The sequence below is a fragment of the Thalassophryne amazonica genome, chromosome 7 (assembly GCF_902500255.1).
Source record: "Thalassophryne amazonica chromosome 7, fThaAma1.1, whole genome shotgun sequence".
Classification (NCBI taxonomy): Eukaryota; Metazoa; Chordata; class Actinopteri; order Batrachoidiformes; family Batrachoididae; genus Thalassophryne; species Thalassophryne amazonica.
This window is the reverse complement of record NC_047109.1, coordinates 6,019,337-6,043,340: the sequence shown is the minus strand read 5'-3', so window position 1 is coordinate 6,043,340 and position 24,004 is coordinate 6,019,337. Positions and strand designations below refer to the sequence as shown.

Genomic DNA, 24,004 nt, shown 5'->3' with positions numbered 1-24,004 from the left:
ACATGCTAACGCGTTAGCATCGCTCCCGTTTTTAAGTTATAAAATACATCTATCAACTGTTTCAGAAGACCATAACAGGTCGGTTTAACATAGAAAAGGTAAATAATACTCACAGACGTATGCTCTTTGGGGTTTTAGCGGGGGGAAATTAAGCAAAAGAAAGAAAGAATAAACAAAGCAATAGATCGAAGCATTGCTTCAATCTGCGAACCACTGCTTCAATTGGTTCAAGGTTCGAAGCAAAGCCGCGCTGCAGAAAAGTTGATTACGGACCCGCTGCAGGGTCTGTAATCAATGTAGAGAAGTGATCATTTTCCTGACAAACACCCCCCAAAACAACGGCCACTCTGAAGGACCGATAACAGAATCGTTAAGCACAAAGCTTATTGATGTCGGTGGATTGAATCATTTCTTAACGATACCCGAAAGGAACCGGTTCTCGATACCCATCCCTAGTCAGGAGGTTGACTGTTTATCAAAAGTAACAGGTTTATTATACAAAGCACTTTGGACACACCAACGAACAGCATACAGCAAGCGTCTGTGTGTGTGTGTGTGTGTGTGTGTGTGTGTGTGTGTGTGTGTGTGTGTGTGTGTGTGTGTGTGTGTGTGTGTGTGTGTGTGTGTGTGTGTGTGTGTGTGTGTGTGTGTGTGTGTAGCTATCTGAAAATGACTTCATCTGGACAAGATGTTTTTGTCTCAAGGCTGCAGTTGGGTGCGATCAGAACAGACTGTGTCTCTCTGAGTCAGACAGAAACATGTGGCTATCAGTCGTTTGTGCAAACTGCATGAACAGTCTCTGGATTAAGCGAGGACATTTCACAGTGCATTCCCACAGTGATGATCACAATATGAAATAAACATGGCGTCACATGAAGACAATTATTTTGCTTTCACAATCCCTCCCTTTTGATCATATGATGAATCAGATCATAGCAAAAATAATAATAACATAATGGAGCATCTGTAGTCACACCTTTGCAAGTTTAAGACAACACATCATAGCAACAGAAATAGAGGAAGGTAGCAAAATGGCATCCAAGAGAACTGAAACTAGGGGACCATGAAGGATGGAAGAGCCATCGGACTTCAGAAACCCTCAGTGACGCCAGAGGGCGCCAAATTCAAGTGAAGTGAAATGGTTTGGCAGAATCCATAATACCCAAAGAGGGAGCGGTCTGTAAGGCCTTTTTTTTTAATGGAGTGAAAGCATTTCCACATCAGGAGACCAGTGTAATCTGATGGGAGCAGAAAGCTTCACCACTGATCTCAATGGGGCTTCCATGCAGGAATAATCAGGAATGAAATTCCTACAATAGGAGCACATCCCCAGAAAAGACAACATTTGTTTTTTTGTTTGTGGGCGGGGCACATTAATGATGGCTTGAACATGTGTTATAATTGTCAACCCTTTTTTTTTTACCTTCGTCCACCTGCACACACACACACACTCATGTTACCACACACTCTCCACTTCTCCACTTCATATCATGCATGGAAAATAATACACATAGTGCCGCATTTCCATCCTGTCAACTGAAAGCCATCAGAGTTGAGGGCCCAAAAACATTCTCATACCTTTCACTCAGCCTTGAGTGTTTAATCACACTCTGTTCCCAGACAAACTGATAACACTTTGCAGCAGTTTTTTCTCAAGCAGTTGTGGGGGTGTGGAGTTGCAGGAAGAGGAAGGTTGGGGGGGTGAACATTTGAAGCTTCCCTCAGCATTTGTGCATGTGCACGTGTATCTTGAAAGTGTCAGGGGAGAACCCTGACACTTTCAAGATCAGTTCTCAGCTCACAGTCTGAAAAAAAGCTTTTGAACACAAAGTTTCCCTGTTTCTTATTTTGGCCAATGAAAATAACTTCAGACTTTACAAACTGCAACTTTTTTAAGTGACACCTTATGTCCCCCTTTGCCAGGTGCAAAAGAAGCAACAAAGTGTTGTGGTCACACTGCTTCTTAGGAGACTCAATCAGCAAATCATCCGCATACTGCAAGAGGGTGGTTCTCTGTGATAAGGTCAAAGAGGTCAAACTGTGAGCCAAAGCCTGACAGAACACGTGAGGGCTACTAGTGAACCAACCCTTGAAAGTAAAAGCGAACCAGACTTGAGAATCTAGATGCACAGGAACAGAAAAGAAAGCATTAGAGAGGTCGACCACAGAGAAGAATTGAGAATCTGCCGGGACTTGAGACAAAATTGAGTGTGGATTTGGTACCACAGGAGCTGGTGGTGTGACTGCAGCATTTACTGCTTGCAAATCTTGAACAAAAAAAATTCAGTGGGTTGTCCTGCAGGACGAATCCTTTTCCCCAGGTTTGAGGCCTTCAAAATCAGAGCTCTGAATCAAAGATCTTGTGGCACCAGGATCAGTCATAAATTTCAGTTTTCTCCCATTTACAGTTAGAACAGCTGTTGGCAAAATACACACACATATATATAAATATATATATATATATATATATATATATATATATATATTTATCAAAATTGGAGCAACTTTAACTTTTGACCCCTGTACAAACTGAAATTGACCTTTCTCAGTGTTCTTGCTGTTTTTACCCCATAACTCCAGACCGTTCATTCACAGATAGTCCAAACTATACCTTTTTGGAATCTTTATGATCAGACAAATAATATGGAATACCTTTCAATATGATTGGGGCATTTTTAAATTTTGATCTGTGTAATACTTCAATTGACCCCTTCTTGGCCGCCTATTGAAAGTTCACGTGGGTACCCAGCATTTTTAAAAGAGTAACGTCTAAGGAGTATGTGTGCCAAATGTGGTGCTTGCATCACCATTTGAAGCATTTTTTTTCAGTTATCCGCTGCACTAAAAAGAGATGCAAAAAGGCGGTGACAAATGGGCAAGTAAATGACAGACGAATGGGGCGTGGCCAACAGTGATGAGAAAGTGCAGGTGCAGAAAGATAGTGCCGTGATTAGAAGACTGTGATATAAATGAAACTGGGCATGAATACTAGAGACCTGAGAGGAGTGCAGATGAAGACAGAATGACAGGCAGGTGCAAGTGAGCAGTAAAGAGAATTACAGACATGACAACTAAAGATCATACAAAGAAAACATCATGTTGGGAAAGGGTCGTAACACGGACCCGCAACAGGGGGTGCAAATGAACGGACAATGGATAAGACAAAGAGTAACAATTTAATGTTGTGAAACGCACAACTAAATACAGACACAGATAATGCCAATTGTACACAAGGTGACGTGCGGGCAGGCTCGAAGATAGGAGACCTCTGGCGATCGGAGAGCCGGGACCCACACAGCTTCCACCACCAACGGCCTGAAGAACACCGGAGCCGCCAAGTCCTGAGTCCCCAGGTGGTCACCGTCTTCTGTTGCAGACCCTGGTACTGCTGGCAGAAGATGACAAAACAGTTATGGTGAGTGTGTATCCACACACCCAGTAATCCTTCTTCTACAGGTCTTCGCGGAGGGAAAACCTCCACCTCTGATACAGAATCACCCGTGCAGCTCCTGACAGTTGCTCCTTGGATGGAGTGAGAGGCAAAGACGTCGCAGACTCTCACTGCACGCCAATCCAATTACAGACTTCAGGAATACGGCTGCACACAGAACAATAATTAGTCTTCAGAAAGTATGAAATGCAGAGAATTACCTTCGACGGTAGTTGATTTCTCGGCGAGGAGGTGGAGTAATGATCCGGCTTTTGTAGAGATGGTGGTGATTGGTGACAGCTGGTGTAAACGAGTGACAGCTGTCACTCTCTGTCTCGGCGCCCTCTCATGCTTGAAGCCCGCACTCCAAGCAGGGCGCCGACTGGTGGTGGTGGGCCAGCAGTACCTCCTCTTCAGCGGCCCACACAACAGGACCCCCCCCTCAACGGGCGCCTCCTGGTGCCCGACCAGGCTTGTCCGGGTGTCGGCGGTAGAAATCGGCCAGGAGGGCCGGGTCCAGGATGAAGCTCCTCTTCACCCAGGAGCGTTCTTCGGGTCCGTACCCCTCCCAGTCCACCAGATATTGAAAACCCCGGCCCTTCCGACGGACGTGCAGGAGCCGACGAACAGTCCATGCCGGCTCCCCGTCGATGATACGGGCAGGAGGTGGTACGGGTCCAGGAGTGCAGAGTGGTGAGGCGTGGTATGGTTTTATCCTTGAGACATGAAACACTGGGTGAATCCGCAGTGAAGCTGGGAGTTTCAGCTTCACTGCGGCCGGACTGAGGATCTTGAGTATTGAGAATGGTCCAATGAACCGGTCTTTGAGCTTTTGCGATTCAACCTGCAGTGAGAGTCTCCACCCTCTGATTGAGGACTGCATTCTGCTTGGTTACCAGATTTAACTGAGCGGTGAAAGCGGTAAGGATTTGCTGCAGATCACTTACCACGCCTCCTGCTGACGCCTGCGCTCCTTGTTCTCCCATTGGCTGTTCAAGCTGTGGTTGACGCCCCTCGGGATCCATGACGAATGGCCGAGAAATCCTGTTGGGAAAGGGTCGTAACACGGACCCGCAACAGGGGGCGCAAATGAACGGACAATGGATAAGACAAAGAGTAACAATTTAATGTTGTGAAACGCACAACTAAATACAGACACAGATAATGCCAGTTGTACACAAGGTGACGTGCGGGCAGGCTCGAAGATAGGAGACCTCTGGCGATCGGAGAGCCGGGACCCACACAGCTTCCACCACCAACGGCCTGAAGAACACCGGAGCCGCCAAGTCCCGAGTCCCCAGGTGGTCACCGTCTTCTGTTGCAGACCCTGGTACTGCTGGCAGAAGATGACAAAACAGTTATGGTGAGTGTGTATCCACACACCCAGTAATCCTTCTTCTACAGGTCTTCGCGGAGGGAAAACCTCCACCTCCGATACAGAATCACCCGTGCAGCTCCTCACAGTTGCTCCTTGGATGGAGTGAGAGGCGAAGACGTCGCAGACTCTCACTGCACGCCAATCCAATTACAGACTTCAGGAATACGGCTGCACACAGAACAATAATTAGTCTTCAGAAAGTATGAAATGCAGAGAATTACCTTCGACGGTAGTTGATTTCTCGGCGAGGAGGTGGAGTAATGATCCGGCTTTTGTAGAGATGGTGGTGATTGGTGACAGCTGGTGTAAACGAGTGACAGCTGTCACTCTCTGTCTCAGCGCCCTCTCATGCTTGAAGCCCGCACTCCAAGCAGGGCGCCGACTGGTGGTGGTGGGCCAGCAGTACCTCCTCTTCAGCGGCCCACACAACACATCAACAGGAATCTAAACTTGAACAGGACTGAAAAGCAAACCAGAAGATGATAAACAGAATAACAGGAAATTAAACACTATGACGAAACTAAACCGGAACAGACAGACAAAAACAATAAGAAAAACAGAAACTAAGTGATAACAAAACCTGACATCACAGTACTACATATAACAGAAATGAGAACGGTAAAAATAGGCAAACAATAACTAAATGATAAACCATGAAAACACAGACTGATAGAACAAAACAAGAATGGAACTGAAACATGGCCAAAGTCTAAAAGTAACAAAGGAAAAAAGTGACAAAGCAATAACAATTAATAAAACAAAGCTGGGGCAGAAGGAAATGCACTAATGGAGCCTAGAACAGGGCGGGGCATGACAGGTACAAGGCAGATCTCTACCTACTAGATCTGTTTGGCCAGCTGTCCAGTCCGGTCCGACAGTCCAGAGAGAATCCGACTTGACACCAGTTTGTGGAGGCAAATTTCAAACTTTGGACCAAGCAGTCTCTGGCTGTCGTGGAAGGAAGAGTCAGGAGGCTGACTGTTAAAATGAACAGGTTTATTATACAAAGCACTTTGGACACACCAACGAACAGCATACAGCAAGCGTCTGTGTGTGTGTGTGTGTGTGTGTGTGTGTGTGTGTGTGTGTGTGTGTGTGTGTGTGTGTGTGTGTGTGTGTGTGTGTGTGTGTGTGTGTGTGTGTAAATCAGCACTTAGAGTGCACCCTCATGTACACGTCAGGACGGTGTTCGTGCACACGTTCTCATGAGCTCATCTCCCCAAACTGATACTGGTAGCTATCTGAAAATGACTTCATCTGAACAAGATGTTTTTGTCTCAAGGCTGCAGTTAGGCGCGATCAGAGCAGGGAATCAGAACAGACTCTGTCACTCTGAGTCAAACAGAAACATGTGGCTATCAGTCTTTTGTGCAAACTGCATGAACAGTCTCTGGATTAAGTAAGGACATTTCACAGTGCATTCCCACAGTGATGAACACAATATGAAATAAACATGGCCTCACATGAAGACAATTATCTTGCTTTCACAAGCCTGATCAACTAAATGAAACACTGTGGGGAAATAAATATAGGCTGCAAAAATCCACTGCCACAAACTGTGACTAAAACAAAAATGAAAGAAAACTGGTCCAGACTGGACCCAGTTATTGTCAGCATATAGTAGATGCACTGGACATAGACTGTTTTTTGTTGTTGTTGTTGTTTTACTGCAGATGTGTAGTGTCAGCCAGAAGGGAGCCAATTGAATGTGTGATCGAGACAATATGATATAAAATTTGTGCAGTTGATTACCTCCCTAAGGGCCCTGTCCCACTGGCGTTTAGGAGGATTTGTGTATGGATTGCGCACAAAATTGGCTTATATTCACTTAACATCTGCAATATGCGTGAAACATGCTTGTATGAGTCGGCCGACACCCGCACACGTCCACAATTATCCGCAGAGGCACGTTTTTCTGTTACCAGGATTTTTGAGCTGCACAAAATTTTGCCTGCGGGTGACATCTGCCTTACATACTCCAATACATACACAGTACATACATATACATACTCAGTCTATGCGCTGTATATTCGCCGTCATCTTCTGATATCCGCAACTGACAGGAATTTGAAGCTTGGCAGCGGACTGGGACAGTGTGTAAAATGGATATATGCGTGCCCATCATGTCCACATCACAAACTAAAATAAGTTGTAGCAACTACATACAGATTGGCCACGAATAAAGCATTTTTATTACGTCTGCTTTGCATCTGATTTGTGGTGGATGCAAATTGGATGCGCTGTGTTCACAACTGGACCCCGTGCTTTGTTCTACCGGCTGCCACACGCTCTGCGCTGGATGCTGCCTATATAAAATAATTATTTTGTGGCAGATTAATGATTTTATTCTGCAAATTGCCTGTTGAAAACAGCTCTAATCACCTCCTGATTCACAGAGGAAGCTGCAGCTGGGCCATTTGTGCACACGCGCAAATGGCTAACAAGCTGCAGAAAGCATTTTGAGCCGTCTAAAAAGGTAATTATTTAACTTGTTTACATTGTCAAGGCTTGATAAAACAGTTGCGTGTTTTTTCCATCTTGTGTGCAGCTGTTACAATATTTATTCCTGTTTATAACAGATTTAACTTATTATAATCGTTCAGACGAGCTGCACTCTGATGTAATCCGCTGACGTCACCACTCACCCTGTTCACTGCTTGTTTATGCCAATCAACTTGTCCAAGTCCAGCAAATGCTCCAGAGGCTGTATTGTTGGTGTGAATAGTGATGCTGACGGCCCAAGTGCGAGATGTATTCATAATACATCCGTAATACTGCTGTGATAATCACAATGCGTCGGATCCGTTTCCTCACTGCATGCGTTATACAACCGTGATTGTTCATCATTCGCTATATATTATTAATATATCTGTAATTCATACTGGGACATTTGTCATTTTTGGCCATTTTTGTTGCAAACGACAACGAACACCCGTACTTTGTGTACTCAATTCATGCGCAATTAATCGTCTCCCCAGTGGGACAGGGCCCTAAAGTTTGATTCCTTTTTCTTGCCAATCCCAAATTTTTCACCAAGTTTCATGAAAATAAATATAAATTGATTCGACTGTATTTGATACAGATTCTCAAAGCACTTTACAATAATGCCTCACATTCATGCATACCAATGCCAGGTGCTTCCATGCAAGGTACTCACCTGCAAATGCATAAGGAGGTAATATGAATCTTGTACATCGACAGCAACCACCTCTGCTCAAAGGGCATTGATACCTAACTATAGCATTGGCATGGCCAGTCTGTTGTTGCAGGAATGTGACAAAAGCAAAATGTTTTTGTGCTAACTGATATGTTTGTTTGCCAGGTCTTTCCCAAGAAACTGGTGTCTTTCTCCACTTGGATCGACCACACTCGCTGGGCCCGTAACACCTGGGCCATGGCAGCTATCATCATACTTATTGTGGCTCTTATTGTGGATATGGTAAGCTAACTTCTGTTTGGTCTGTGCTTTAGGCTCGTGGATGCTTTGCATTTACTGACAGTACTATGAGACAGTCATCACTTTTGTTATTATTGTGGTACATTTTGGATTTTTCTTACTGATGTCACACCGAGAAGGCTTCTTCCTCATAGACAGCAGCAGCATGTTAGCATCTAACAGCCTAATCCAAAGGTAGCTTTCTGAAGCACTGACACTTTGCAACAGGAGTGGGCAGTAGGCCAAGACGGCACAGGTTTTCCACACAAAGATAGCCCAAGCAGGTGGTTTTACCAAAAAGCTACTCCCTCAATTTAGTTCTGATTATCTGTGGACTCACCTGCTGAGCTGTCTGGATGCAAGGAAAAGGAAATGCAAGGAAAACCTGTACAGTCTTGGCCCTTCACTGGAGACTAAAATGGTAAATGGACTGCATTTATATAGCGCTTTTCCATCTGCATCAGACGCTCAAAGCGCTTTACAGTTATGCCTCACATTCACCCCGATGTCAAGGTGCTGCCATACAAGGCGCTCACTACACATCGGGAGCAATAGGGGATTAAAGGTCTTGCCCAAGGGCCCTTAGTGACTTTCCAGTCAGGCGGGGATTTGAACCCATGATCTTCTGGACTTAAGCCCAACACTTTAACGACTAGACCATCACCTCCCACTGCCAAGCCCCACTTATGAGCCGTTTATGGGTACATTAATGACAGCCAAATTTACATTTCAATGTAGTGTTATCTTATGAACAAATTAGGAATAGCAAGAGGGATGAACTTCACTGACAAAACCCAAACATGACACATACTGTAGATTAGGGGTTTCATCAACTAGTCAGCGAGTCCTCTGTTATAACCACCAACTCAGCACTGTAGGCAGCAGTCAGCTAGTCAACAAGTTGACTGTTATAACCACCAAGTCAGCACTGTAGGCAGCCATCAACTAGTCAATAAGTTGATTGTTATAACCACCAACTGTACCACCAACCCACTGTAGTCAGCAGTCAATTAGTTGGCTGGTTGGACTTATGGACTCGATGCTATAATTGAAAACAGTCAGTAGACCCACTTTCTCTTCATGTCTCTGTTCTGCAGCTCACACACAGACTGTGCAAGTGCACAGCCAAGCTGGCTGAAATTCCACAGCTCTGGAAAATCAATCAATCAATCAACTTTTTTCTTGTATAGCGCCAAATCACAACAAACAGTTGCCCCAAGGCGCTCCACATTGCAAGGCAAGGCCATACAATAATTATGAAACACAGTCTACGTCTAAAGCAACATAACCAAGGGATGGTCCAAGGTCACCCGATCCAGCCCTAACTATAAGCCTTAGCGAAAAGGAAAGTTTTAAGCCTAATCTTAAAAGTAGAGAGGGTATCTGTCTCCCTGATCTGAATTGGGAGCTGGTTCCACAGGAGAGGAGCCTGAAAGCTGAAGGCTCTGCCTCCCATTCTACTCTTACAAACCCTAGGAACTACAAGTAAGCCCGCAGTCTGAGAGCGAAGCGCTCTAATGGGGTAATATGGTACTACGAGGTCCCTAAGATAAGATGGGACCTGATTATTCAAAACCTTATAAGTAAGAAGAAGAATTTTAAATTCTATTCTAGCATTAACAGGAAGCCAATGAAGGGAGGCCAACACGGGTGAGATATGCTCTCTCCTGCTAGTCCCCGTCAGTACTCTAGCTGCAGCATTCTGAACCAACTGAAGGCTTTTTAGGGAACTTTTAGGACAACCTGATAATAATGAATTACAATAGTCCAGCCTAGAGGAAATAAATGCATGAATTAGTTTTTCAGCATCACTCTGAGACAAGACCTTTCTGATTTTAGAGATATTGCGTAAATGCAAAAAGGCAGTCCTACATATTTGTTTAATATGCGCTTTGAATGACATATCCGGATCAAAAATAACTCCAAGATTTCTCACAGTATTACTAGAGATCAGGGAAATGCCATCCAGAGTAACGATCTGGTTAGACACCATGCTTCTAAGATTTGTGGGGCCAAGTACAATAACTTCAGTTTTATCTGAGTTTAAAAGCAGGAAATTAGAGGTCATCCATGTCTTTATGTCTGTAAGACAATCCTGCAGTTTAGCTAATTGGTGCGTATCCTCTGGCTTCATGGATAGATAAAGCTGGGTATCATCTGCGTAACAATGAAAATTTAAGCAATACCGTCTAATAATACTGCCCAAGGGAAGCATGTATAAAGTGAATAAAATTGGTCCTAGCACAGAACCTTGTGGAACTCCATAATTAACTTTAGTCTGTGAAGAAGATTCCCCATTTACATGAACAAACTGTAATCTATTAGACAAATATGATTCAAACCACCGCAGCGCAATGCCTTTAATACCTATGACATGCTCTAATCTCTGTAATAAAATTTTATGGTCAACAGTATCAAAAGCAGCACTGAGGTCCAACAGAACAAGCACAGAGATAAGTCCACTGTCCGAAGCCATAAGAAGATCATTTGTAACCTTCACTAATGCTGTTTCTGTACTATGATGAATTCTAAAACCTGACTGAAACTCTTCAAATAGACCATTCCTCTGCAGGTGATCAGTTAGCTGTTTTACAACTACCCTCTCAAGAATCTTTGAGAGAAAAGGAAGGTTGGAGATTGGCCTATAATTAGCTAAGATAGCTGGGTCAAGTGATGGCTTTTTAAGTAATGGTTTAATTACTGCCACCTTAAAGGCCTGTGGTACATAACCAACTAACAAAGATAGATTGATCATATTTAAGATTGAAGCATTAAATAATGGTAGGACTTCCTTGAGCAGCCTGGCAGGAATGGGGTCTAATAAGCATGTTGATGGTTTGGATGAAGTAACTAATGAAAATAACTCAGACAGAACAATCGGAGAGAAAGAGTCTAACCAAATACCGGCATCACTGAAAGCAGCCAAAGATAACGATACATCTTTGGGATGGTTATGAGTAATTTTTTCTCTAATAGTCAAAATTTTGTTAGCAAAGAAAGTCATGAAGTCATTACTAGTTAAAGTTAATGGAATACTCAGCTCAATAGAGCTCTGACTCTTTGTCAGCCTGGCTACAGTGCTGAAAAGAAACCTGGGGTTGTTCTTATTTTCTTCAATTAGTGATGAGTAGAAAGATGTCCTAGCTTCACGAAGGGCTTTCTTATAGAGCAACAAACTCTTTTTCCAGGCTAAGTGAAGATCTTCTAAATTAGTGAGACGCCATTTCCTCTCCAACTTACGGGTTATCAGCTTTAAGCTACGAGTTTGTGAGTTATACCACGGAGTCAGACACTTCTGATTTAAAGCTCTCTTTTTCAGAGGAGCTACAGCATCCAAAGTTGTCTTCAATGAGGATGTAAAACTATTGACGAGATACTCTAACTCCCTTACAGAGTTTAGGTAGCTACTCTGCTCTGTGTTGGTATATGACATTAGAGAACATAAAGAAGGAATCATATCCTTAAACCTAGTTACAGCGCTTTCTGAAAGACTTCTAGTGTAATGAAACTTATTCCCCACTGCAGGGTAGTCCATCAGGGTAAATGTAAATGTTATTAAAAAATGATCAGACAAAAGGGAGTTTTCAGGGAATACTGTTAAGTCTTCTATTTCCATACCATAAGTCAGAACAAGATCTAAAATATGATTAAAGTGGTGGGTGGACTCATTTACTTTTTGAGCAAAGCCGATAGAGTCTAATAATAGATTAAATGCAGTGTTGAGGCTGTCATTCTCAGCATCTGTGTGGATGTTAAAATCGCCCACTATAATTATCTTATCTGAGCTAAGCACTAAGTCAGACAAAAGGTCTGAAAATTCACAGAGAAACTCACAGTAACGACCAGGTGGACGATAGATAATAACAAATAAAACTGGTTTTTGGGACTTCCAATTTGGATGGACAAGACTAAGAGACAAGCTTTCAAATGAATTAAAGCTCTGTCTGGGTTTTTGATTAATTAATAAGCTGGAATGGAAGATTGCTGCTAATCCTCCGCCCCGGCCCGTGCTACGAGCATTCTGACAGTTAGTGTGACTCGGGGGTGTTGACTCATTTAAACTAACATATTCATCCTGCTGTAACCAAGTTTCTGTTAGGCAGAATAAATCAATACGTTGATCAATTATTATATCATTTACCAACAGGGACTTAGAAGAAAGAGACCTAATGTTTAATAGACCACATTTAACTGTTTTAGTCTGTGGTGCAATTGAAGGTGCTATATTATTTTTTCTTTTTGAATTTTTATGCTTAAATAGATTTTTGCTAGTTATTGGTGGTCTGGGAGCAGGCACCGTCTCTACGGGGATGGGGTAATAGGGGGATGGCAGGGGGAGAGAAGCTGCAGAGAGGTGTATAAGACCACAGCTCTGCCTCCTGGAAAATAAAGATTCCTGACTTTTTCCAAGCACCTGCTTTATGACAGATGAACACAGATGTCACATTTCAAGTTTCAAGACTTAGTACAATCACATGTTCTCATGATAATAAATAACTCTTAAAAATCAGTATCTGCTGACAGTGGTGGTGGTGGGGGGAGTTCTACGGGAAGCCCCCTGGGGAGTGGTAACATCAGGTCAAGTGATGACAGTCCTTCAGTTTAAAACATTCCAGCCTTAGGAAGGTCTGAAGAGACAATTCTTTGAAAAAGAAAAACATTAATGTAATTTTTGATTCTGTGAAGATGAGTGTGTGGCTAGCTCTGCTACAGGTGTAATATTACAAAATGTGGAAAAGTGATGTGCTGTGAATACTTTCCAAATACACTGTATTACCTCTTTTGGCAAAATAAATAGAGGTACCTCCATAGGTGTCAGTGTAGTACGTACAGTATTGAACTAGTTGTTGTGATGCTGGGAACGTAGAGCTAGTCTGAATTGCAAACATATCGTATTTTCAGGCACTTAGCATGGGTAAACCTCGTTGGGGTCCACAAAATCGGGCCCCGAGTTATCTGATACCGCAAGTTAATAAGGTTGACCAAAAAAAAGTTCAGATAAGCTTACCTTGCCATATTTCAATACTTTTGACCATTTGAAGTGTGATTTCTTCCTGGATGGTGATGATATCTTCATCTGGATGGGGTTTGGGATCTTTTTCTTCCTTCTTCTTCTGCTGTTTGGAGTCCTGTGTTGTCTGGAAGACTTTGACCTGGACCAGGGATGGGTTCTAGCTCCTCATCTGTTTAGTGCTTATGTACTGTGTCCTGTTGAAAACATGATGATATCTGCTTTTCTTTGCAGTAATTCTTCTTTGCAGTAATTGCTAACATTGTTTTCTGCTGGAAGGGCAAGACAAGTCTGGGAGCATGTGTTGGTATTGCACATTGCCATGCTATGCTACAGGGCAACCAGTCAGTCCATCTCCACCTCTCCAAAGTAACCATCTATCTGCTGCATACAGGAAAAACACGGATATGTCTGTGGTCAGGTCCTGGACCTTCTCCAGCTGCTAGGGTCATCAATACCGAGGCACCTGTGTGCTAGATCATGCCCAGAGAAACACACAGCATGGACAGAATGTCATAGCTGAGTTTCCCTCACAGTGTGGGTCATCCTCCTTATCCGAGTCTCAAGAAGTAACCGTTTCTTTGAGACTAAGTAATTGTTGCTTCGCCCAGTGATCCTCCAACAGAGGTGTTTGATGATGCTGATAGCAAGTCTTTAGACTTGTGATGTTTCTGATCACATTGTGTTTTTGTGAGACCTGGATGTGTTTTGTGAGACCATTAACCTAGAGAGATGACTGGATGTGTTTGGTATCAGGTCTCTCCAGAACATTTTTGTGCACCACTAGAATGACTGTATCAAATGAGCAATTGCTTAGGAGACTCAGCTGTACTGTTTACAGTGAGCAAACATCAATTTTTGAGGTATGGCCTTTCAGCATGCAGGTGCCTGATTACTATGTACTCCAGGGCAACTCTATGGTAACATGGTTTGCAATCAGAGCAAATGTTTAAAGGGGAACTATGCAACAATTTTACCATAATTTTACAGTTTGGGAGTCATTTTAATCACTGAATTGACCTGTTCTGGGGGAATGGAGGCTCTCTCAGCACTCCCAAATATCTCATAGTAGAAAACCAGCCTTGCAACTTAATCAACACCAACCTGGTCTCCCTTCAGTGACAAAGTCTGGGATCCTGTGAGGAACACCAACTGCATGAGCACTGAACACCACTAAAACACATACACGCCCCACTTTCAAGGCACCAGCTAATTAGCAACTATAAGAACATGCCAATGAAGGCTTTATTTCTTGCATGTTTATTGTTATGGCAGCAGGATGGTTTAGTGGTTAGCACTTGTTGCCTTACAGTAAGAAGGTCGTGGGATTGCTTCCCACCTGGGGCCTTTCTTTATGGAGTTTGCATGTTCTCCCCGTGTTTCCGTGGGTTCCATCTGGGTGCTCCGTCTTCCTCCCATATCCGAAGACTTGCATGTTAGGTGAACTGGAAACTTTAAATTGCTCATAGGTGTTTGTGCGGGTGTGAATGTGTTTGTCTGTAGAAGTGGCCCTGTGATAGGCGGGTGTCCTGTTCAGGGTGTACCCTGCCTCACGCCCTATGACTGCTGGGATAACTGGATGGATATTTATCATCATGACAGAGCTGGCAAAGAAAAAAGATGGAGGAAGAGAAAAAGACTGTGTGACCGAGTGAAGGGTCACATATGAGTCAACCTTGGTCTGGTACTCCGAGCTATAGGGGCAGCTAGAAGAATGCAACAACAATCTTCAATCTTCAGCTTGGGACGAGGGCGGTCGCATCTCCTCCACTCTCCCTTATCTCTCTGCTTTTAACCTTCAAGTCCCTACTTCACCAGACTTGTGAATTCCTCAAAACTGTATTGGATTCTGGACAGCTGGTCTCTGAATGCTATTGACACCATTTTTTCTACAAGAAGGTCAGGACCAGGGGATCCTGCCTGCCCAGATGGAACGTATCCTGCGGGCTATGTCCTCGACTCCTGGAGTTCCTGGCGTGTTGCATGCTTGGCGCCTTTCTCTGTGGAGGACGTCGAGGACCTATCAATTTTTGGTATTATGGTAGCAGGGCTGGTACTTTTTGGCTTATGTGCTGCCCTGATCTACCGTAAAATTGGCAAGACGGCAGCATCAAGAACCACAGGCCCTCGCTTGTCCGTCATGATTAACGAGGTCGGCAAGGCAGTGCATTCTCAGACTGCGTTGACTCTTGAACTCAGATGCAAATTGGATGACACCTTGGAGCTGATGCGTGCCTTGCAGTTGAAGCTGAAGGTTTCGGAGGCCAGTGAATATTCTTAATTCAAAATTAGGAATATTCTTAATTCATAATTGGGATTTGGCTGAGTGAGTGGAACTGTAAAAAGTGTTTTTCACTGCTTGGCTGCAACACTACAGGCATCAAGGTCAATTGCCCACTGTTTTCCTCCAGAGGAATTTATCCAGGCTCTGGTGAGATTATTTGGCTCCATTCTTATCTCAACCCACAAGGACAATAAACTGACAGACTTACACATGGACCGAAGCATGCTCCAGCCTCTCCTCTTATTACTCTTCCTGCCCCTCCCTCCCTGCGGCAGGCCTCGTCCTCTCAGGCTGGCCTGGCGGCGCGACTTGACAGTTGCAGCGGCTACAACACACTCACATTGCCTCAATTGGGAAACGGACTGTTTCAAGTTTAGTGCACATAAACAATGTCAAATGTATATGTGTTGTCCTAATTCTGATGTGTGCCATTATTACGGTAAACAAGTAATAATTGTAGATCAATTGCTGTTGTATGTGGAATATGTGTGCAGACATCTTGTTGTTGTAATGACAATGATAATAAAAGCTATCTATCTATCTATCTAGCTATCTATCTATCAAAAAAAAAAAAAACCAGAGATGCATAGTTTGTCTTTAAAGGGGAGTTTGTATTGGCAGATTTTACTGTCATTCTACTTCTTTTACAATAGAATTACCCTCCTCGCACTGGATGAGGCCACGTCACATATATCCATGTGGATGGGTACTTTTTAGAGTTTGGGATGGCCTGCTCCTAGAATCTGACTTGAATCATTAGTATTTCAAGGCTTTAGTATCTGAGTACTTACTCTGAATTTAGCTTTCAATTAAATGTATTTATATAGTACCAAATCACAACAGTGCTGCCTCAAAGCGCCTCACACAGGTGGCTTTGATTTATGTCTTCTTTTTGTTGTCCAGCTGAGTTGTCTGCCACAACTTCCGGAACCAAGTAGCACCACAAGTCCTCAGTTATCATCATCCTCCTTGTCTACCTGGTCCAGTCAGAAAGGTTGCCTGGACAATCCCAAGTATTACAGCTACATCGCTGTGCTGGCACTCATGGCTACCACCATGCTGGTTCAGGTCAGTCACATGGTCAAGCTTACACTGATGCTGCTCATCACCATGGCAACTGGCGTTATCAACATCTACAGCTGGAGGGACATTTTTGACCATCATGACATGACCTGCTTCCAAGAGTACAGGTAAGGCAAACCAATCTTCATATTGCGGTCTCATATGTCAAATTGGACTTAATAAACAAAAGTGCTCTGGAAATAAAGATCTCCTCCTGTTTTTGTTGTAGAGATCTTAACTGAAGGCTGGGCAATTAAGCCATCTTCAACCAGGATGACGATCATGACGGTTATGACAAATTCTGTGATAAACCTTGTACCGTTTTGTCAGTGTGGACAGTTCTGACAACTAGACTGTTGAAGCCTCTCTGAGTGTTTTAAATACAAAATTTGGGATTTCCCGAGCTGATTGAAGTGAACAGAATAGGGTCTGATGAAGGCATTTTTGATTGGCATCTCCTTGTATTGGATAACTTAAACCGGTGTCACCAAATCAGTACACCTTCCCTCTCACTTCATATCATAACCGCAATGCCAGTAGAGCAGGCAGCCAGTCAGTGCTGCTGCTGCAGCCAGTCAGTGCTGCTGCTGCAGCCAGTCAGTGCTGCTGCTTCAGCACAGAGCCACAGTGCAAGTTTGAAAAGCACATTATCTCTATTTCACATTAAATACTCAACAAAACTATTTTATTCACACAGATCGTCAACAGTGTGCATGCGTTTCCCTCTGTTTCTTGAGGTCACTGCTGACACAGAGACAACAGCTAGCATCCTTCATTTACGGTCACAGTCATTGCTGATACTGTGCAAATTTTAAAAACATGCATTGTCTATTTCTGATGGAAGCCACATGTGATGTGCCCTTTTTACTGGCCAGTCACATCATCCTTTCCCTATAAATAAATTGAATTTCTCCTCGCCATGCCTGTTTTGTTCCTGCTCACAGACCCGATACAGGTGTGTAACCAGAGGGGCAAGAGGACAGCATCCTCACACACAGCATCCATTTTTGAAGACATTTGAAATGTTTCACATAATAAATATTAACAAGTAAAACATTGCTCAGTCAATATCACTCTGTGTTTTCTCGGCCTTGAGTGATTTATATGCATATGCAAACAGTCTAAAGTTGCAGGAAATCATTTTCCAAATTGATTTCAAGTCTCATTTGTAGCTAGTTTAAAATATAATTCATCTTGCATTTTTGCAAATTTGTTTTGGTCTGAATACCCAGATCAGACTCCAGGTGTGTTCTGTTATATCTGACTTTTCAAACCATGTAAATCTCCCACCATTTCCCATGACCTTTATGTGGTGAAAGCAGTGGTTAGTGCACTGTCACATTTAGCATGAATGTGCAGGAATCAAGCTGAATTAACCGGAATAGCTGAAAAAGCCCAACTTCAAGACGCAGTCGGGAAGAACAGATATTCCGACAGCTGTATAGGAATGCCGTTCGAATACCCAGAATGTGGGCCAAGTACGCCTCGAATGATTTGCGCACATTCGGTTAGCACCAGCTCCTGAATGCAGGTGGAATGCGCCTGGAACACAGTACGAACACCCAGAATGCAGGTCGAATGTCGCCGGAACACAGCACGAATCCCCACAATGTTGGTAGACTGTAACAGGAATATGCAGAATGCACCTCAAATGCCTTACGTGTGCGGTCCGATCATCTCCTGAAGTCTGGGTGGAAGGCAAGCAAGGGGAGGGGTCTGGCAGAGCGAACGCTGTGGTCCGCTATCTTTTGAAGACCTGCTGTGTCTCACTGCTGGATTTCGAATGACATCCAACCTATGAACTGATTACATGTAAACCAAGGTCCCCTGTATCAGCACTGTCAGACAAAGAAAGCTGGAGACAAATGCAGGACTCGACAATGTAGCTCTGGTTCAATGAGGAGTTTACTGAAGGGCTCAGCAGGGTTCGGTACACAGAGAGGCAGTCCAAGAGAAGCAAACAAATCAAAAACATCAGGCAGTGGCGTGGTCGATATAACAGGCAGGTGGTCAAAACACTACGTGGAAGCAGAACTCATAATAAACAAGGAACAGAGCTAGAAGCGATGGCACAGGGCACAACGATCAGGTGAAAAACCAGTGCAACCAGTGGTGTTTGAATAGTAATATCCCAGTGATAAGCTATACATAGGAAACGTGTGGAAAGATCCAGAACAGGGCGTGACCCAACCAGAGTGAAACACCCCCACCTAGCCCAAAGAAAGGTAGACAAGAGAAATGGGGACAAGAAAACCCACGCAAGACACACCCAGCCAGAAAAATAACATAATCCAAAAAACAAAGCCCAACAGCACAATATCAGAACATGACGACAGAACTAATTCAAGCACAATAATAAGACATAACACAATACATGACACCCTGACTATCACATTACTGTAAGACATGCGTGTGTGATCAAATTATTACGTTCATCAGATTAACGACGTGCACACCCACAGCCATTATTACCGGTAATAGCCAGTAGTCTGCAGTGTGTTGCAGTAAACCCATGATCAGGGGACCCAGGCTTACATACATCAGTCCATATATTGGATAAAATACGTAATCCAGAGGAGAGGTAAGGCAGGTCCTGACATTAAAGCATTACACAGCTCCCACACACCCCCGTCACACATGCAATCTCTCTGTCTCTCCCACCCACTGTCGCTCACCCCACTCCCTCTCCCTCTTACGCCCTCCCGCTCTCCAGGATATTAGCTCTATGAAGTGATCACATGAACATGGATTGTTGGATCACGCATGCAGGTACTTGAAATCGGTTAATGCTGCACATCACAGACCCTCTGAACCATGCGATCGAGTGTTATGTGCCCTGATGTGCAGTGGACTGCAGGCGATTCTGTGTAGAAGATGCCTGATGAATCAAGGTTTTTGAATGCGACTTTTTAGATCCTTAGTGCCGGCTCAGATCAGGCCAGAATCTGTACGGGTGGCATGCGTGGTGTGTGGTGAGCATGGGCTGGATGCTGTGCGTTGCAGTGTGCTGTGCACCAAGCGCTGAGAGAAAAGTTCTTGTGCAGCCGCTAAAATTCTCCTACAGCATCTAAAGTTCTCCAGCTGCTAAAGTTTTCAGCAAGCCATGCACGAACACTGCAGAGCAGAGGAGACCGGGGGCCAGCTTCCTTCGGAAGATTTTTGAGTTTGTAACCCTCTGAAACTATTGCCTGCATTTTGAGAGCCACATTTTCAATCCAATCCACTTTATTTATATAGCACATTTAACAACAAAAACGTTTCAAAGTGCTGCACATACAGTAGAATCACGATAGATAAAACCCCAATAGTCAAGAAATAAATTAAAAATAAGAAAATTAACAGTAAAAATAACTAAAATGTGCAAGATAAATAAATAAATACATACAGCATACAAAAGATAAAACCAATAAAGTCTACCAAAATAAAAACAAAACCTATAAAACAGAGGACCACACAACTCACGCAGTGTTAAAAAACAGAGAATAAAAGTGGGTCTTCAGACGAGACTTAAAACACTCCACTATGGGGGCTGTTCGGACATGGAGGGGCAGAGCGTTCCAAAGTCTGGGGCCAGCCACAGAGAAAGCCCTATCCCCCCTGGTTTTAAGTCTCGTCTTTGGTACCACGAGCTGGAAATGGCCCTCAGACCTCAGAGCACACGCCGGAGAGTAAATTTGTAGGAGGTCAGTGATATATTGAGGGGCCATTCCATTCAAAGCTTTAAAAACAAACAATAAAATCTTAAAATCAATTCTAAAATTAATAGGAAGCCAGTGCAAAGATGCAAGAATTGGGGTTATGTGCTCACGCTTCCAGGCTCCTGTTAAAAGTCGTGCTGCAGCGTTCTGGACTAACTGCAAACGGGAAAGAGCTCATTGGCTAATGCCGAAATAAAGTGCATTACAGTAGTCCAGACGACTTGAAATAAAGAGTGCACAACTTGTTCAAAAAGGTTGAAAGATAAAAACGGTTTTACCTTTGATAAAAGACGAAGATGATAAAAGCATGATTTCAAAACACCATTGATTTGTTTATCAAATTTAAAATTGCTGTCTATCGTGACGCTATGGCTGGTGACCTTGGGACGTACAAAATCCTAAAGAGGTCCCAAGTCAACAAGGGCACTTCCAAACAACATAACCTCTGTCTTGGCCTCTTGTGAAGTAAAGCCATAGGTTTTTTAAATCATTGTTACAGCCTTACTTTAATTTATACACAGCAGTTTATTAAAGAAAATCCTTGTGTTTTTTTACTTCAAGATTAATGTCTGATTACTGTACATTTTGAAGTAAAAAACAATTTCTTACATTAAATAATTTGCAATTAAAATAGTTTTAAGTAAAAAAAAAAAAGAAGATTCTTTAGAAATATTTGGTGTTTGTAAATTAAAAGCATAACTTATCAGTTATTGTTGTTTCAGGTGAGATGATTTCTTGATTAACATGATAACGAACCTTAGGCATTTATTTTTAGACAAAATGGCATGAAAAGTAATGTCTACATTTTTAAGCCCGGTAGATTCCTTCATTCATATCTGCATTTCAACCAGGAAAAAATACACCGTAAAAGAATGTAAATAGTTATTATAAACACAACAGCCGATAATATAACAATGACTGCAGTGTTTATGTCACATTTCTCAATGTGACATAAACCTCATGATGAAATATTTTTTAAATTTAGTCATTTCAACATTTAATTATGTCCTCATTGACTATGTGGTTGCTTTTAGTGTTGTAATCAGGACAGAGTAATGACTAAAATATGAATTTTCACTATTCTATTGATTGTGAATGTTTTAAAATTATGCATAATAGCGGTACAGCTTCTACCTGTACCGATGTCTTTTTGACTGAACTTTGACTTCATGGACATGTTTAATGATTCATTCATTTAATGTTAAAATAAGGAAGTTAAGTTTTTTCTAATAATAAATTAGTTGCTGTTTAAAGAGCCTTTGTTTTATTTAGAAGCATAGCAGTAGGTGTGAGTTTGCAGAGATGACAGGTGAACTGGACTGTCAACACATTTAATCGATGAAGGTCTCCTCTGCAGCTTCAGCCTCAAATTGGTGGAATTTTTGGAGACACTTTCCTCACATTTTGAAGCGTAGAAATGTTCGCTTCTTCCGTCTGGACTTAAGATTTTGGTATATTTAGACTAACAAAGAAGGCCCTTTATAAGTCCATAATGCAAAAGTTTTGGGCGAGGGCGAAGCCGAAGCATCCCCAAACTCCTGCCTTTTTAAGGTGATTTTTCCATCTCATTACGATGAGATAAAATCCTGCTGAGAACCCTAGATCATGGCGAGCTTTTTAAACCTCTGGGACCGATGCCGTCATATGCGACAGCTGAGACCAAGCTTCACTAAATTATAAATAACTTTTTAATGATGTGAGATAGAAACTTACTTTTTTATGCTGAAAAGTTAACTCCACGGACTTTCGAGCTACCGGACTTTCTGTCTCAAGGTGTTAACTGGTTTAAAGTAAACTGGGATTTTGTGCTGTCTGAAGATCCTCTGTAGTTTTTTCCCCTACTCCTGCTAAATAAAGGAGAGACACTCCTCTTCTTCTTGTCTCCGTCTCCTGTCTATCTGGTCTCTTTGTTTTCTGTGACTTCTGCACTTTGTCCAGGGACCATCGTGGGTACCCACATACTGTGAGGGCTTTCTGTACAAGTTGTTGTTCTTTAGCCCTTCCCTCTGTAGTTGTGGGCACCTGTAGGGCTCTGTGTTGAAGAGTCCTGATCACCCCGAGCTTGTGTTCAAGGGGGTGGTTTGAGCCAAAGAGCAGATATTGGTCAGTGTGAGTGGGTTTTCTGTAAACCCCTGTCTGGAGCTGCCTGTTCTCTCCAATCGTAACGTCACAGTCCAAGAAGGCTAACTGGTTGTTTCTGGCATCCTCCCGTGTGAACTTGATATTGGAATCCACCGACTTGATGTGTTCTGTAAAGTCCTCGACCTCCTGTTGCTTGATTTTAACCCATGTGTCATTGACATATCTGAACCAGTGACTGGGAGAGATGCCCATGAAAGACGTCAAGGCTGTCTTCTCCACTCGCTCCATGTACAGATTGGCCACAATGGGGGATACCGGAGACCCCATCGCACAACCATGGATCTGCCTGTAGTAATTCCCCCTAAACAGGAAATACGTGGTGTTAAGACAGATCTCCAAGAGTTGGTAGATGTGGTCTGGTGTGAGTTTTGGTCCTTTCAAGTAGAGACACATCCTCCAGCAGTCTCTGCCTCACAGCTGAGATGGCCTCAGCGGTGGGGATGCAGGTGAACAACGATGTCACATCAAATGACACCATAGTTTCATCTGCCTCCAGCTGCAGGTCCTTGATCTTGTTCACAAAATCTTGTGTGTTCTCCACATGGTGGTCTGAGTTACCCACTAGAGGAGCCAAAATCCACTTGAGGTGCTTGGCCAAATTGTATGTGATGGAATCTGTGCTACATACAATAGGCCTGAGTGGCACGTCCTGTTAGTGGATTTTGGGCAGTCCATAGATGCATGGAGTGGCGGCTCCCGGGTACAGTCTGTAGTATGTCTGCCTGTCGATGAGTCCCTCTTTCTCCAGGTTTTGGAGGTAGCTAATGATTTTCTTCTTATAGCCGCTCGTGGGGTCTCTCTTCAGACGTTCGTATGTACTGGAGTCACTGAGCAAGTTGTTGATCTTGGCCTCGTAGTCCGATGTGTTCAGGACCACTGTGCATCTGCCTTTATCTGCTGGCAGGATAAGGATGCTTTGGGCCTTCTGCAGTGCTGACAAAGCTTTCTGTTCTTCTCCTGTGATGTTGGACGGAGGAGGCTTAGCACTGTTCAGCACTGCTGTGACTCTTAGTCGGAGGTCCCCAGCTTCTGACTCTGACAAACTGTTATGTTTAATGGCTGACTCTACTGCAGTGATGTAATCTACTGTCGGTATATGTTTAGGGGTCACTGAGAAATTTAGTCCTTTAGCGAGCACATCCTTTTCTGTCTGTGTAAGAACCCTGTTGGACAGATTCTTTACCTAATTTTCCCTGTTGTCACTAATTTGTCTGGGTGTATCTTTAAAACTACTCCCACTGAAAGTATGCCTTTTCTGCACTAAAAGGTTGTGAAACTTCCTGATAACTAGAGCACAATAGGTGCTAATTAGAGCTATTGTTTAATCACTAGCCTGTAGCAGTCGGCATCTCGGTAGGAGGGGTCTGGTTAGGTTAAAAACTCCAGCTTTTGTTGGCTTCTGTTTTATTGTTCTCTACAAGAGTCAAGACAGAAGTCAGACTACCAGAGCAAGAATTTTAGCTGAGGAAGCTTCTGCGATTTGAAGCGAAACGTCCTCACGTCAAGCAACCCAGTCCAGTCGAAGATTCAAGCTTCTCTACTATGAAAACCACCTGGACAACT

General features: G+C 43.3%; 1 protein-coding gene across 1 annotated transcript in view; it reads left to right on the top strand.

Annotated features, from left to right (window-relative positions):
- adcy3a (adenylate cyclase 3a) overlaps window positions 1-24,004 on the top strand; it is a 359,639-nt gene that overhangs the window by 188,868 nt on the left and 146,767 nt on the right. The window contains exons 12-13 of the mRNA XM_034173754.1: window positions 8,131-8,247; window positions 16,443-16,729. Of these exons, the coding sequence (XP_034029645.1) occupies window positions 8,131-8,247; window positions 16,443-16,729 (404 nt within the window). The remainder of the gene's footprint in view (window positions 1-8,130; window positions 8,248-16,442; window positions 16,730-24,004) is intronic.